General features: G+C 48.3%; 1 protein-coding gene across 1 annotated transcript in view; it reads right to left on the bottom strand.

Moving 5' to 3' along the window:
- The window catches only part of LOC119433272 (rho GTPase-activating protein 45-like), a 248,965-nt gene that overhangs the window by 213,200 nt on the left and 18,547 nt on the right, over positions 1 to 17,218 (bottom strand). The window contains exon 2 of the mRNA XM_049658783.1: positions 436 to 505. Coding sequence (XP_049514740.1) covers positions 436 to 501 — 66 coding nt within the window. The 5' untranslated portion in view covers positions 502 to 505. The remainder of the gene's footprint in view (positions 1 to 435; positions 506 to 17,218) is intronic.

Raw genomic sequence — 17,218 nt, 5'->3', positions numbered from 1 at the left:
CAGACAGCGCTCTGCGTCAACACAACGAACTAACAATGTCATGCACGGGAATAAAAAATTAACAGGCAGGCGAGTACCAAGAGGGCTCATATCCGGGAGAGCGCCCCTGTCGCCGCTAGGTGGCGTACCGCTAGGTGGCGCGGATAGGCAGTCTGGCACGCGCTCGCGTGGTCCGCAAACTTTTGTGGTTGACTGTACGTATAGGGATTGGTTATGAATAAGAGAATAGCGCGGCGCACATCAGGGAACGGCCCGCTACTCGAGTAGCAGCGGCTGCCGGAAGCCATATAACCGATTGCGTCGACAGCGCGGCCGCACAGTCTGTGGGACGCGGCTGGCTTGAGTCAAGGAAGACGGATGCGGGCGTCATTTGCACGCCGGCGAAACGCCGGCAGTAGCGGAGGAGGAAAAAGAAGAAGGAGCGGGTCGACTCACCAGACCGACGGGGCCGCTGGCACACTTGGCATGACGGACCCGGGTGAAGCCCAGCGGGGACTCCATGGACCTGCGCACCGAGAGAGAAAGAGAGAGAAAGATGCCGACTTGGATGGAAAATTGCGGCAGAACCCAACTCACGACGACTGTCCACGGTAATGCGTTAGCGCATTCAATCAATACATCGACACATTGCATCGCCATCGTCGGCCTGGCATACAACTCGAGGTGCCGAGCAAAAAGATATACACAATAACTTTTCAAATTACGCAGACGGCACACACCGTGGGAATTAGCATTACGCGCGGCATTTCTTGCAGGCCATCTACCGTTGTTTGTGGTTCCGCAAAGTGTCGCCCGATGGCGCAGCGTGTTAGAGCGCGCGTGCGATGACAATGGAAAGACAACGGCAAGACGACGACGATGGCTTGACGATTAATTGATCGTACTTCGGCGATGAAACGTTACAGCCCGTTCCGTGACGACCTGGGCCGATCCCGGAGGCTGTAGTGATCCCGTAGCGTTTTAAAGTGCTATAGCTGCCACTCGGGAAGGACGGGGGACAGTGGCGCGCCCTTGCACGAGGGAAGCAAATCCTTGCATGCCGTGTCTAAAAAAAAGAAAGAAAGATATTTACACCCTATGGGGCGTATTTTAATTGTCCCCAAACAACAAATTCGTCATCTACATTGCGTACACTTTCTTTCTTTCACGCTAAGCGCCCGGCACTTCCAGGTGACGAACTACATGCGCCTTACCAGCGTGACATAGCGTTCCTGAGAGGAAAGTAGCGAACGCAGAGTCTTCAAGAAAGGAAACGGAAGCAAGGCAAATGATCATCATTGTTCGGGCAAAATATACGCCCCAAAGGGTGTAAACGCTTTTTAGCGTGTATGCCACATGACGCACGCACCAAGCGTCTCAAAGCGCTAGATTGCACTTGGCATGGAGTGAGGTAAGATTGTTACTTTCTCGTGCCGTGAATGCGTGTGTGACCGAATGCATACAGCATTCGGCTGTTGCGGAAAAGTCTGGTTGACACCCCACCAACGGATGTGCTAACTTTTTTTTTCTTAAAGAGGCCCCAAGCGATGTGAGAACGAAACGTATCTTTATAGCTAAAATGCGTCTCTTTACCAATCATCTCTCTTAATTCATTTAAAAGATTAACGGTATAGAAAAGCCTGTGACGTAATGTATCAGTTGCCACCATCTCCGATCTGTGATGACGCCTCTTTCGAAGGGCCACTAAAAAGCGACACCAAGTCAGTGCAGGCCAGTAAAGCAATTTTTGAAATGTCTATTTTTCATTTGGAGGAAGGAGCCTGACCCTTGCTACAGAAAATCGTGACCACAGTGCTTAAATTTAAACTACTCGCTAACATACTCAGCTATGGTAAGACTATGTGACTTCAGTTATTTCAGTTTTTTTTTTTTTATTGCGAATAGAGACTCCAAGCGGATTTCCGTCACCGTGAGGCTCCGTGTAAAGTCCAAGGGCGATAAAATCGTGGCCGCGCGCCGTATGCTGTATGTGCGAGGTACGCGTGCTTTCACGGAGAACGAACGCACGGCGGAGAGCAAACGCGACGTCTCCGTCGCGCGAAAGGCCGTGGGGGGATGAAAGCGAGGGAGGGGGAACCAACTGCGCATTTGTGCTCCGGAACTAACTGCGCATTTAGTGACCCGGCGCAATGGGATCTGGCGATTCAATCTCGCACGTGAAAGTAGGAAAGTGGGAAGACAGCGCGGGAGGGAGTGCGGCTTCGACTCTGCCAGCAACTGCGCACTGGTATCTTGCGCTGCTGCGAGGGGTCGCGCGCACCGTATCTTGAAAGCGATCTGCACACAGCTCCAACCTTTGTATGCGCTGTGCTTTCGCCGCTCAGTTTCCGTTGATTTGCTCACGCCAGCGTTTTGACAGCGGTTGTCTGCGGTCATCGAGTGGGATCTATTCATGTTTGCTTGTGCACGCTGACACCATGCTTGTTAATTCAGTTATAAGCGAATATGTCCAAGTTTATACAGCCGATAAAACTAGTATCCTTACTATGTATAGCTCTCTACTAATTTGCTATCGCAATGGATGCTTCGCCTTTCGGGCGAAACTGCCACCTTTTTTTTTCGTATTTGGGCCGTTTTGCCGCAGGAAACATTCTAGAGACTTGCTAGACTGAGTCTTTGATCTATTCAGAATGTTGTACACTAAATAGTGATCCTTTACTGATAAGCAGCTTAATTGGTGGACCAGAGCTGACGCTGTCGAAACTCATGACATCACGGCGAGCTGCTTCGGAAACATTACGGCAGGCCGCCGATATTGCGTTTATGCGCCTAATTCTGGCTTAGCGCAGCTGGGCCCTATAACGTAAAACTATTCCAATCTGTTTTTATTCCAATCTCCTGACGTCAAATTTACGTAACCGCCGACGCAAGCGTCGGGCGGTGACCCGCAGCGTTGTCTGAACAGCCCAATCTAACGCTCTCCTCGTTTATAGGAGGTCACCTTTGTTCGCTTTCAAAACGAATAACGCTGCCTACACTGAGCGGTTTTTCTTATCTAATTAGGCTGACAAGAGGCGAGGAGCACACTCAAGTGGAGAGGGTTTCGAAGGGGCCGAGCCAGCGCAGCGAAAATAGATAAGCGGATGAAGAGTGTGGCGCCGGCGTCTGCGATTGGTCCGCTTCCCCTTACTTAGCTTGCGATGGCGGGTCGAAAATCGCGGCGGCGTGCAACGGAAGGTTAAGAATGCCGGTAAAACTGATACTCACGAAAGAATAGTTCGCCGAGCGATGTCGTATACGTGCCGAAAGGGCTCGATAACGTTTTACTGCCACGCAAAAAGCTTTATTATACGCAAATAAATCCGGCAGGTGCGAGTAGCCAGCACCTGAGTGATCGGCGGGCAGCCATCTTCCATTCCATTCGGAACGGGGCAGTGTTCGGCTATTCAGAAAAATATTCATTTTTGTTCGGCATATTAATGCATCTTTGACGCGTATACACGTCCACGTCACTTTGACGTGGTGAATTTTCGCTGTTTGTGACGTCGCATGACAGACAGGCGAAGTGGGCTCAACCAGAAATCTTTTGACCAATGGCAGAGGGCTACAATGGTGAAAAGGCGTTCAATCAGAAATAATTATTTTCCTTTTGTACGTTATTTTCCTTTTGTACATAATCAGTGTGTACGCGTCCTATCAGATGGGGAGCTATCGCGGTTTTCGTGACGTCGCGTGACAGACAGGCGAAGTTGGGGGTGGCCCGAAAATTGTTTGACCAATCGTGGAAGGATGATTGCAGGATTGGAATAGAAAGGTTTGGAACAGCTTTACGCTATAGCGGGCCCTGCTCGCACCGTAATGGTAATCATTCTGATATTGCGGAAATGTAATTCACTCATACGGGTTAACTTAATCATTATTCTTTAGTGCACTTTCATAAAACTCCAGAGTTCCGTCTATTCGGAGCGCTATAACCAAAGCGTGCTTTTCCTTATTTTTGTGAGCAAAGAGTTCCACTCGCAACGGGCCGCTGTGTTCGCACTTGTTTGCCACCCACGTCCGTCACAAACAAGGCCAAGTCGAGTCTACACGTATAGACACCGCACCCGAAGGGGACAATTAGCAGTGCGGATGGCGAGCGAAGATGGTAAAGCATATAGCGCAGGGCACTTGTTCACTGCGAACTGAGACTCCAATTAAACACAATGGCGGTTAAACGGTCAACCGGTACTAATAAGCGCGTGTGCTACGTTACCCTGACTGACATCTGCCCGCGCGGCGCCGCTAATTAAGGATCGCCGGAAACTCACCCAATTAGCCGCGGTGACTATAAAAGCGAGAAGACATTTACGCAACGCCGCTTATTATGTTCTTGCTTTCGACCACCTCGTGTCAGTTACCACGGAAGTGAGGGGAGGTCCGGAGCGAGGAAAGGGCAGTGAAGGGTAAACCCGTTCACTCAGATGTTGGGTCATGGAGCGTCCTAAAAAAAATGTATCAAAGAGAAATCTGGGCCGGTATTTTGTAGCGCTGCCTTATGACTTATTCTATACTAGTCTTATCATCCACCGCTGACGGCCGGCTGATCCCGTTGATACCGCGAGCGGATCGTCGCTCTGACCACTGACAAAGCGCGACTAAGCGCGAAAAGGCATCTAGCACCGGAAAGGCATCGCTACAAAATACCGGCCCTGGCGGCAGTGTCTATACGGGCGAATGGCGAGCATGACGGTTACGCCAGCGTGAGATTATGTGTAGTACAGCCTATTCCCGCTAATTAGACCTCGGTTAATTCGAATTTCCGTTTAACTCCAAGGCCCTGAACTATGAACGGAAAACTCGTTTAGTTCGAACGCGAACTAATCCGGTTAATTCGACCTCCCACCACCTGTGCGCTCTCATGCGCGCAGCGGCTACTAAAAGCTTGAAAGCGCAAGAAATCCAGCGGACGCTGCTACTATAGTTCCCTGGGTGACGGCAGTGACGGCAGCGACCTGTCCTACACTGATGATGACGGCTTGCGCTGGCGCTCTGCTCTGGACGATGTCTCTTTTTCTCATTTAACGATTTTACCAGCGCCCGACGTTAGTGCTGAGGTCTGTGGGGCACTGACCGACGGCGACATGTATATTTATTGTAGCGCTGTACTGAATGCGTTTTACCGCCGTTTCTTAATTCGTCCTTTCGGATAATTCGACCAACACTTGCGGTCTCGCAAGGGTCGCTGGGCGCTGCAAGATAGACATAAAATACATACGGAATACATAAAAAGGGCCACAAGAACGGAAAAATCTCATACAACACATTGAAACATAAAATCAATTCAAATAAATAAAATACAAGTCAAAGACGTTCACTGCGTGCACCGTAGTGGTACGGTAGGGATATAGTGCAGTGGCACGGCCGCTTTTTTTTTTATCCAACGGCCGTGGCAGTGGTATCTATAAACGCTGAGTGGTGCACCGACAAAAAAAAAAAGTTATTGACGTTTAGCTACCCTACGGGAGACTTGTTCACAATAAAAACCAATAATTATATATATATATATATATATATATATATATATACATATGATGTGTGTGTGTGTTATATTTAGAATCTACAGGGCGTTTCGATGAGGCGGCCGTTACTTCTAGGCGAAATCAACATGCTTAATTGAATATATAGCACATTAGCTAATTTTAACAGCGAAGCTGTTCTTAGTCGACCCTTCGCGCTTGTACGGCGTCTCGCAGGTCACGTGACCAGGAGAGGATGAGAGCCGCGCCGGGGGAGGGTAGGTCACGTAACTGCAGAGGAGGAGAGGCGTGCTGGGGGAGGAGGCGACCAATGAGAGGCCGCGCTGGGCGCGAGGAGGACAGGCGATAAGAGAAGCTGTTTCTGTGCGGCGCGCCCTTTCGGATAACGCGCAACGCGTAGAGCTGCTGTCGACGCCGTCCGCATTTCCCAGCGTTTGCGCCGAGCCGCGCGGTGTCCGTGACTGCAGCCGATGCCTCTGGCGGCGGCGCAGCAGGTTTCGACCAGAGAACTGGACACCAGTGTTGTACGGAACAGCGTTCCTGGAACTAGTTCCTTTTGGGAGGAACGGAGGAACGCCACCGTTCCGTTAAGGGTCGGTGGAACTATAACGGTAACTCGTTAAGTTTACGAAGGAACGGCAGAGGGAACGTCGTTCCTTCTGTAAACGTTCGATGGCACTGAACGGACGCACGCACGTACGCAGCACATCATGCAGGGCGGATGGGCGACCGCGCGAAGCGCAAGGAACTACCGCTTGCCTGTCACGTGACTATGATGCATTTTTTAACAGCGAAGCTGTTTAAGCTGGAGGTAGTCCAGTGCTATACGCCCGAAATGTGGGCCGATCCTGGAGGTAGTGAAGAAAGGGTCCAAGCGCAATGGCACATACTCCTGTGAACTAGCGAAGCTGCTTAAGCTCGAGAATGGCCCGTCGAGTGTACGCCGCAAAACCTCCACCTGGCGATGGCGTCATCATATGACGCCTAGCAACGCTTCGCCCCAGCTGCGCCGACCGCGCCGAGCTTCGCCACAGCTGCGTTAGCCGTGACGTCATAGCACGCACCGCATCGCTTCGCCTTAGCTTTGCCGAGTCATGACGACACCGCAACGTGCAGAGTGGTTGCGCGGCTGCGCAAAGGCGGAGCTAAGCCGTGACGTCACTGCGCCGACCCACGGGATATATAGCTCCGCGTCGCCGCCGCGCCGACACAAAAGCCCCGCCGTCTCCGCGCCGAGCCCATCGCCGCGAAGATGGGGCATCCGAAGAAGAGCGTCACTCCCGAAGCAGAGGAAGCGCGGCGCGAATGCCGCCGCTCCGCTACTCGAGAGCGAGTGAGACGACTTCGGTCCGATCCCGAGTATCGCACCGCCGAAGCGGCGGCGAAACGTCGGCGATTCGCAGAAGATCCGGAGTTACGAGCCCGCGAAACGGACCAGAAGCGTTCGAACGTCCAGATACTTTAATGACCGAGTGGTCGTTGCTCCTTGGACTGTCGATGATTCCGGGGCGACCTTGCGCAAAACGTTGCCGAGCCTCGAAGCATAACCTCGCAAAAACTTGGCCGAACCGAGATAAATCTAGGTGGGGTCGCCAGTTTCGCTGTTTGCCAAGTCTGATCGCACCACTAGTTCTCCGTTATATTGCTGAGTTCAAACAAGGGACTTAGTTGTGAATATGTATTCTGGATATTTTTTACCCACTCATACAGCAATATTGAATCAGCATTCATTAAAGGCGTATGTATTGTTCCTTTCGAACAATACATAGGCGGTTCTTTGTGCAAGAAAATTATATTGGTGCATTTGAGGTAACTTTCTCTTTGTACATCTGAAGCGCAGTATCCTGACTGCGCATTTGAAGACCGAAATGGAAAGTGCCATATGTGTCGCACTTGTAATAGACGAGCTAGCACCAAAGTTGCAGTTAGACATGTCTGGAGTATGTCCGGTGCTCCCCGAAAAAAATTTGTCTAGGAGCGTTTCTTTGGATTCTTTTTATCTCCAGATAATCTGCTGCCGGCGATGTTCGAATTCGTACAATATACGTAGTTCGATGTGAGTTTTAAATTGCTCACTTTATTTCGCTAAATGATTATCCCACACTATATTTTAATTTAAAAAATAAAATGGAAAGTCAATGTAACGACACGTTCCAATGTTCGAAGTGTAACTGGAACGCGTTCTTTTCGCATTACAGGAACTTGTAACGTGAACTCGCTTCAAAATTGGGAAGGAACGAGCTTTCGTTCCTGTCTTAGAGGAACGTGTACAACACTGCTGGACACTCGTCGAGAAGCGTCGGAAGTCGCTGCCTGTTGTCGCCTCGCATCGTTTCAAGTATAATATAAGTTCCTGTTGTAAATCTGTGTTTACTTGTCTTTACGCAATTGCGCCACGTGCAACACATTCACATGTAACACTCGTAACACTCAGTTTAACTAACATAGCTTCGCTGTTCGACCATCTTCACGAAGTGGAAGGGGCGGTGATTGTTTTAATTAATTACTTTACGGCACATATTTCAATCCACAAATTGTAGCTAGCGAGTATGCAAAGAAATGGAACCGACATGAATGACATGCATCGCATGAATGAGATTGTGTGCTTATGTCATGACATGATTGTCATGAATGACATAAATTAACATGACAAGTTTCTCATTAATGTCATGTCACGCAGTTTATGGCATTCATATCAGGTCATGCATGAACGTCATGCCAATTATATTCAGATATATAACCAGTTAAGGAAACGACCACGACCGCATCATGTAATTCAAACACTTATGTCATGACATACATGCCATGACAAATATGTCATGTCATTGATGTGATGACATGCCATTCATGTTATGTAGGCATGCATGTTATCCGCCTTATGCCTATTCTGATATATATCCATGTTGAAGAAACGACCACGACGGCATCACGACGTAGGAGGCTAGATAGATAGATAGATAGATAGATAGATAGATAGATAGATAGATAGATAGATAGATAGATAGATAGATAGATAGATAGATAGATAGATAGATAGATAGATAGATAGATAGATAGATAGATAGATAGATAGATAGATAGATAGATAGACTTCATCTGTAGCAAGGGTGAGCTCATCACACCGCACTAGCACTGATTGCCAGCTCTTTTGAATAAGGAGGCACCAGAGACTGGAATTGGTGCTATTCCTTTATCGGCGCTATCCGTAATGCCAGGAACGTCGAGGGAAAGAAAACTTTAACACTAACGCGTAAGGGCCCATTCACACTTGCGACTAGACGACGTCCCGCGACCGATTGCGACTGGCGACCAGAAAGCTACTCAAGACGAACGATGTTCACACTGACAAATGCGACCGACGAGTCGCTAAACCGAAATGTCTCGCGATATGCCGTTCACGTCTGCTTGCAATGTCATCGCCGCGTAAAATAAGCGTCAGCGTATACGGACGTCCTGTTCCTTCGCATCTGATTGGTTCAGCTGTTCTGCGACTGCGGTCGCGCGACTGAATAATCGAGCAGCGAGCGACTGGCCCGAAACGGTCGCCTTTCGAGAAAAGCGACCATTTGCGACTATACTTGCGACTGGTCGCTTTGCGACTAACTTGGTCGCGCGACCTCGCCTAGTCGCAAGTGTGAATGGGCCTTAAACGTGATCCCTCCCCATAATGCCTTCGAAAGTCTGAATGGGTACGCAGCAGAAAGCATTTTAGCGAAAACAGTCGGTGACAACCGTTAATTAAGGGGACAGAAGTTTTGCATCCCCAATTAGGCATACGAGGCTAGCGAAAAGAGTTTTCTTCTAAAGAGCAGCCGACGTCCATGGGCTTTTCTTATTACTATTTATTTTATCTCGCATTGCGTCCCCTTCAATTCCGAACGACATGCGATACCGTAAAAAAATATACATAATATAATTATTCCTTTCGACGCGTATTTCCCCGCATTAACGTGGCAAGGAGGCGAGCCCCATATAACTTTCGTTCGAGCGCAAGACTTGAATCTGGGTCAACTTACTCGATATCGACCTGATTGCGCGCTATCTCTCCTTGATTCCCCGTATTAGATTACGCAAATATCGTCTCCGCCATCTTTTTACAGGCGGCAGCGAACAGTCCTCCAAGCGAGTCACAAATTAAAGCCAGCATCCGGCACCGCGTCCGTATATGGCTGGCGGCATAGGCTTGGGATATATATAAATATATATATCAAATCCCTTTTTCCCGAGTGTCGCACACCACCGCTTCTGCGAAAGGTTGGAAGCGAGACTAAAGAAAGGACGTACTCCGGAATATCGGACACAAAGGAGATCGCGTTTTATTTAAACGAAAGCTCGACCACTTAGCTTTCAACGAGGGCCGGCGGACGGCACGTGCCATGTATATCAATACGCGACTGTATTTCGAAACAGCTCCATCCAGTGTTATCGGAGTTGAAGAATGCCAACTTAGGACATATGCAAGTCGCTCCTTTTTTTTTTAATTCATTTTTTATGTTGCTGCAACTGTGTTTTGCTTTGGTGATTTGGTATCTTAAAAAGCTGAATATTGTATTGTAGGATCACTGTTCCTTTGCTGCCCCTTTAAAATTGTACGCATATAATTATATGCTGTATGTATAACTCAATAATTTCTTGTTACAGTGCACTTATGCGCATAGCACATTCTATTTCTTCCTTCCAAATGTTTAGTATTGATTGTTATATTGCGTACATAATCGTAATGTATTATAACTTATCGCTACATTGTGGCGTTTATTACATTGTTTCTTTCTTTGTTTTTGTTTTCCTTTGTTGCATTTTTTGTATTTTCAAGTTCGTACCATAATACTGCTTGCTGCACGCTAACTGCTCAACTGCATGCATTAATACTGAAAGGCTGCCCTGACAGCTTATATCACGGGACCCCCCGATGTTCCATAAACCATGTATGCCCGTCTAGTACGTACATCCCACGAAAAACATTTAACTTTTAAAAACTCCAGGAATTAATGTTAACAATGCAAAGAAGCGGGCGATGCTTGGTGGTACCTAGCTCTGCTAAGCTTTGCGAAGCGGCAGTAGAATTCTTTTTCAAATTAAAAAGTTAGCAGATGATATCACGGGACCCCCGATGTTCCATAAACCATGTATGCCCGTCTAGTACGTACATCCCACGGAAAATATTTAACTTTTAAAAACTCCGGAATTAACGTTAACAATGCAAAGAAGCGGGCGATGCTTGGTGGTACCTAGCTCTGCTAAGCTTTGCGAAGCGGCAGTAGAATTCTTTTCCAAATTAAATAGTTAAGCCAGAATCTGGCGATATAGTGCATACGCGCACCACATGGTGCGTACAGCTTCTTACGCTGCGCCCGCCGCGATAGCTCAGACGGCGCATGCGCTGCTAAACGCGAGGTCGCGGCTTCGATCCCACTCGCGGAGGTCGCATTTCGATGAGGGCATATCGATGAGGGCGAAAACGCACGTGTGCTTAGATTTTAGGTGCACTTTAAAGAACTCCCGGTGGTCAACATTATTCCGGAGTCCCCCATTACGGTGTGCCTCATAATCAGACCATCGTTTTGGCACGTAAAAAGTACGGAATTTTAATTTTCTTCGCACGGCACTGGTGTGATGCAGCCTAAGCCAGTTAACTCCCCCCACAGCCGATAGGGCTCGCACATGCGCAGTGTACTTATACAATGTTATATATACGACGCATGCATTAAAACCTCATTCACTCTTGTTCTGCACCCTGCTGTTGCCTGAATCATTTATAAGCACGATACATGGTGTCAGAAGTCGTGCCCGGGCCGCCAGCGAATAAGCAGCGATGGAACTAAGACACCCGGAACCTCTGCAGATGACTGGTAACCTGGCTTCGAACTGGAAGCGCTTTAAGCAAAAATTTGACCTATTTCTCCAGGCGACCACGTCGAAAGAACATCCCAGGACCGAATCGTCGAAAGCCGCCCTCCTGCTCAGCGTTGCTGGAGACGACGCCCTTGACGCGTTCAACACCTTCCAGTTCGTGGACGGAGAAAGCCAGGAAGACTACGAAACCGTCGTGCGAAAGTTTGAAGCCTACTGCTCTGAGGTAGGAAATGAAGTTCATGAACGCTACTTGTTTCGCTTGAGGAACCAAGCTGAGGGGGAGCAGTTTGAAAAATTCCTTCGTGACCTTAAGAAGCAGGCGGAGCAATGCAACTTTGGCGATTCAAAAGATTCAATGGTGAGAGACCAGATAGTATTCGGCACTAACGATGTGAAACTACGTGAAAAACTGCTTCAGGAAAAGAACCTAACGCTGCAGAAAGCAGAAGAAATGTGCAAAGTTGCAGAAGTTTTGGCTCAAAGGAAAATGGTCTGGCGCGAAGGCAACGATATGATAGACGCCATCTCAAAGCGGACAGCAACGAAGTTTAGAACAGACCAGCAGCGTCAAAGTCGCGATTATGTAACCGCCAGCACAAACCGCGCCAATGTTTCGCTTATGGCAAACGATGCAACATTTGCAATAGGCTTCATCATTTCGCAGTTTGCTGCCCGACGCATATCGGCAAGGACGAAGTCAGGGAAGTAACCGAGCAAGGTGCTGAGTCTGCTGACGATACCTTCGAAATCTTGAAGTTGGCAATGAAAGCAGGAGCGGCAAGGATTGGAAAGTGACTGCACATGTTTCCAATCAAGTAGTACTGTTTAAGGTTGACACTGGCTCTCAGGCTAACCTCCTACCCTTTGCTGTCTACCGAAAGATGGCGACAGGATGTCATTTGGAGCCCTCAAATTCGGTACTTCGAGCATACAACGGAGGAGTGATCAAGAATTTTGGGAGAACGTCACAAACTGTCACTGTAGGAGACACCACTAAAGAGATCACATTCTTCGTTGTCAAGCGTGGTCAGGCCCTACTTGGCTTGGATGCTAGTGAAAGCTTGGGTCTTTTTCGACGCACTGTCGGCACAGTTGACGCTTCCCACGAGCATGATGTACTAAAAGACTTTCAGCACGTCTTTCAGGGTCTCGGATGTCTAAACCAGCCTTACAGCATGGTGCTGAAACCAGGAACAGTGCCCGTCGTCCAGCCAGCACGCCGGGTGCCGCTCGCACTACGTGAGCCGCTTCGTGAGGAGCTGGAAAGAATGGAGCGTGCTGGGATTATCAAGAAGCAAACCGCCCCAACAGACTGGGTGAGTCCTTTAGTTTTGGTGCAGAAGAAAGACCGCAGTTTAAGAGTATGCATCGATCCGAGGCGCATCAATGAACTTATCAAGATGCAGCATTATCAGCTACCTAAACGGGAAGACATCGAAGCAGAACTCGCTGGTGCTGCCTATTTTAGCAGATTGGACGCGAACTCCGGGTTCCACCAAATCCCGCTAGACGAAAGAACATCAAAAATATGCACTTTTGCAACCCCGTTTGGCAGATACCGATATCTTTGGCTGCCTTTCGGCATTTCGTCTGCGCCGGAGGTTTTTCAACAGACACTGAGCCAGGTTTTTGACGGCTTGCGAGGCGTTTACATTTACATCGACGACATCCTGGTTTGGGGCAAAACCAAAAAGGAGCACGATGACAGACTGACGGCAGTCTTGAAGGCGGATGAAAAAGCTGGCATGACGCTCAATGCACAAAAATGTGAATTTGGGTTGACAGAAGTACAGTTCTTAGGTGACGTGATCAGTCGGAAAGGCATATCACCCAGCCCGAAGCTTATTCAAAGTTTGATAGATGTGCCGCCGCCAGAATCGAAGGCTGATGTTCAGCGCATGCTCGGGGTACTAAACTACTTTGGCAAGTACGTGCCCCGCCTGTCTGAAAGAACCACGCTACTGCGTGATCTTATCAAGTCTAAAAACATTTTTGAGTGGACTGAAAAGCACGCAAACGAATGGAATGCAGTCGTGCGCGTCTTAACTTCAATGCCAGTGCTCGCCATCTTTGATCCCAGCAAGGCAATTAAGGTGACATGCGATGCTTCGAAAAGTGGTGTAGGTGCTGCGCTTCTGCAATGTCAGGCAGACAACAGCTGGCGACCAGTTGCCTACGCTTCCCGCGTACTGACGGAAGCCGAACAACGCTATGCACAAATTGAGAAAGAGGCGCTAGGTATTGTTTTTGGGTGCGAAAAATTCTATCAATTTGTGTACGGTCAAAAAATCGTCATCGAAACTGATCATAAGCCACTAATTTCAATAGCATCCAAAGAAATTTCAGACATGCCACCGCGCTTGCAGAGATTTTTTTCTGCGGCTTATGAAATACGATTACTCTTTGCAGTTCGTCCCAGGCAAGGAGCTTGTCCTAGCTGATATGCTGTCGCGAGCGTCCCCGACGACTGGAAGTGACAACGCCGGGGCAACGGAAGACGTCAACGTTCATGCGATACAGCTCATTGGTGCACTGGTCACCGAAAAAACCTGTCGGAAACTAGCCGCCGCAACTACAAATGACGACTACCTCAAGGCGGTCATCGGCAAAGTAATCGCTGGCGAAGAAGTACAAGGCGAGTTAAAACCATTTCCTGCGGAGTTGACAGTCGTGAATGGAGTTTTACTGAAGAGCAGCAAAGTCGTGGTACCACGAAGCATGCGGCGTGAAATCCTAGATAGGGTTCACGCCGGACATCTCGGTTTGCGCAAGTGTAAAGAAAGAGCCAGAAGCCTGATTTTTTGGCCAGGACTTAAGTGACATAACTCGGCTTATTCAGAGCTGCCCCACTTGCAAGAAATATGCCTACAAGCAATCGCAAGAGCCTCTTCTTTTGCGCAAAACTCCAGCATGCCCATGGTATCGGGTTGGTGCAGACCTATTTCAGTATGCCGGACGATCGTATGTCGTTGTGTTTGATGCCCTTTCAAATTTCCCAGAGGTCGAGCAACTGCGGGATACGACGGCAAGGACCACAGTGGAGGCTCTCAGTGCTATCTTTGCCCGCCAAGGAGTTCCGGTTGAAGTGTGCACGGACAACGGGCCACAATTCTCCAGCCACGAGTTCGCGCTCTTTGCGAAGCAGTACGATTTCGTACATGTCACATCAAACCCTGACTACCCTCAATCCAACGGACTGGCGGAGAAATTAAGGCGTCCAAATAGTCAAGCGTATTCTGAAAAAATGCGCCGACTCAAGGGGGAACTTCTGGTTAGGTCTGTTGGCGTGTCGCTCATCGCCCTTGGAAGACGGACGGTCACCAGCTGAGTTACTGCAAGGCAGGCGCCTCACAAGTAACATCCCGGAGTTTAACGAAGTTACCAAAACGGAGGTGAGAAAGCACCCACAACAAAATAAAGGACGACCGATCTCACCTTTAACGCGAGGGACCGTAGTTCGAATACGGGACAATGTGTGGTCGCGTAAGGGCAGGGTCGTTAACGCAGCTGGCCCGAGGTCTTGCATTGTGCAAACGGGGCCCTACCACGTACTCAGACGCAACCGACGTCACCTTCTCCGAACAAGCGAGGACTATTGTTCAGAGTCAAGTGACGACGAATATAGCACGCCTTCTATACGCCCCCTCGTCCAGATGCGACTGCCTGCAGAGGAGCTACAGACTCGTCAGCCTGCAGTGATGAAACAACCTCCAGCGGCTCTTCAGATTCGGCACAGCAGCCCTGCATGCCACCTCGCCAGGACCAATCTACAGTCATTTCGGCTGAAGTCCCAAGCACTCAAACTGCAACAGCGCATGCTTGCGCATCGAACACAGCTCCTAGAAGGTCAACACGCTTCGTCAAGCCACCTCAGCGCCTTGCGTATACGATGCAAACTTTCAGCAGATAGTGTAAATTATATTGTGTCAAACTTTTGTACCCGCGGAAGGATGTATCGGGCACGTGCTATTCACCTACAGCCGATAGGGCTCGCACATGCGCAGTGTACTTATACAATGTTATATATATACGACGCATTCATTAAAACCTCGTTCATTCTTGTTCTGCACCCTGCTGTTGCCTCAGTCATTTATAAGCACGATGCACCCCCTATCTGTGTCCCGTTTTTTGCGCTGTTTGCTGGAGTATGTGTTCGTGCCGACAAGCCCGGCTATAGCCACTATTCTGAAGTTCTTATAAGAGTGTAGCATAAAGGCATGTAATAAAAAGTAGGCACCTATAATGGCGTGCAAGAAAAATGAAATCACAAAAAGCGCCGAACAACATTGAATACAGTCACACAGCCCGAACACATATAAAGTTCTGCCCGCAAGTCCACAATGCCGCAAAATTTATAGTAGAGGAACACGCTCAAACATGTACAACCACGTGTAAGCACGCGTAGTTCCATAAATAAATAAAAGTACTTTAAGTGGTCAGTGAAAGTGACCAGTTCGCAGTTTTGCAGATGAGTAGGTCATAATTACGCAGCACACCAGATAACTATACATAACATCGTATTTAGACCTAAGTTAAACATTCATGACGCATGACACGCAATTTATAGTATAAACCTGCAACATGTTTCTATTTTCTTGGAAAGCTATTGAAGGAACGAGCGCTTCTCTCTCGGCAACCTCGCGGTTGGCCACGGGCGAAATACTCGTATATATTTTTATTATTATTTTTTTTGGGGGGGGGGGGAGGTGAGTAACTGTCTACGGTCCAATAACATCAAATCTGCCTTGACGTCCGCCCTGCGAGTTTTGGACACTCGAGAAGGAGGCGGCGCACATCGTCTACGGGGCCACACAAAGGCACTGCGGGCTGTCAACGCGTTTTATCCTCCGCAAAAAAAAAAAAAAAAAAAAAGAAAGAAAAAGTGTCGCGCATATACTGCATGCATACCAAAACGCGGACGGTGCAGAATCCCCTCTTGTAAACAAGATTACAGAGCACCGGCGGAAATGCAGATGGGGGAAGGATCGGCTGGGGTGCGCGGACCTCGAGGACCAGCAACGCATGGTGGACAGGGACAAGCTGGTTGTGCAGGTCCACTGCTTCCTATATAGACTAAGGAGGCCGACTACCCCGGGTAGCCTTTTTGGTGTTCATTTGGTGTTAATTTAGGCGAATTAATTAAGGCACAGTTAATTAAGGTAGAGTTAATAAAGTCACTCGAACCTACGACCTTTGGTGGGAGAGAACAAGTAATAGGAAGTAACAACGCATTCGAATGAGAATGTCAAGGTAATTTAATGAATGTCTCGTGAGCGTGCAGGCTTTCACCTTCATACTCTTTAGCGTACGCTAAAGCGACTGTAAACGTTTTTTTTTTTCGTTTTCTTTTTCGTTTTTACACGTTTCGCAGCTGAATTCACTGCAATGTTTCCACGAATACTGTAGTGCCCTGGTATCCACTGAAACGCTATAACGTCGATTAAGTGCAATAGCTTTTCGCGTGCTCCTTTGGCGTTTTATGCATTTAATGCTTACTCAATAAATATTTGTCCGATTTATTTAGCAACGTGAGGGCCGCCCTTGATTATCACTAAATATAACACATTTATGGGCATTTGCAACTTCAACTTCAACTTTATTTTCACATTTCCCCTCCTTTTCTTACAAAGATGAAAAAAAAAAAGAAAAAAATGCAAGGGCAAGGAAGAAAAAGCTGCATAAAAGCAGCTTGACGGGATTCCTTCCCGCTTTTTCTCCTTCCAACTGGATTCCTTCAAACTGATGCTACTTAGTGCAACACAGTTAGAATAACGATGAATTCAGAGACGGCATAGAGGGTGTCACTCAAGCTAACTTAAATGATTCCTCTAGCGTTAAATTCGGTATGACGAATGAGGACGGAGAGGAATTACTTGGGCACGACCCATCTGTATACACGTGAACAT

The sequence above is a fragment of the Dermacentor silvarum genome, chromosome 11, assembly GCF_013339745.2.
Source record: "Dermacentor silvarum isolate Dsil-2018 chromosome 11, BIME_Dsil_1.4, whole genome shotgun sequence".
Lineage (NCBI taxonomy): Eukaryota > Metazoa > Arthropoda > Arachnida > Ixodida > Ixodidae > Dermacentor > Dermacentor silvarum.
Note: the sequence above shows the minus strand (reverse complement) of the source record. Positions and strands in the feature narration are given on the sequence as shown.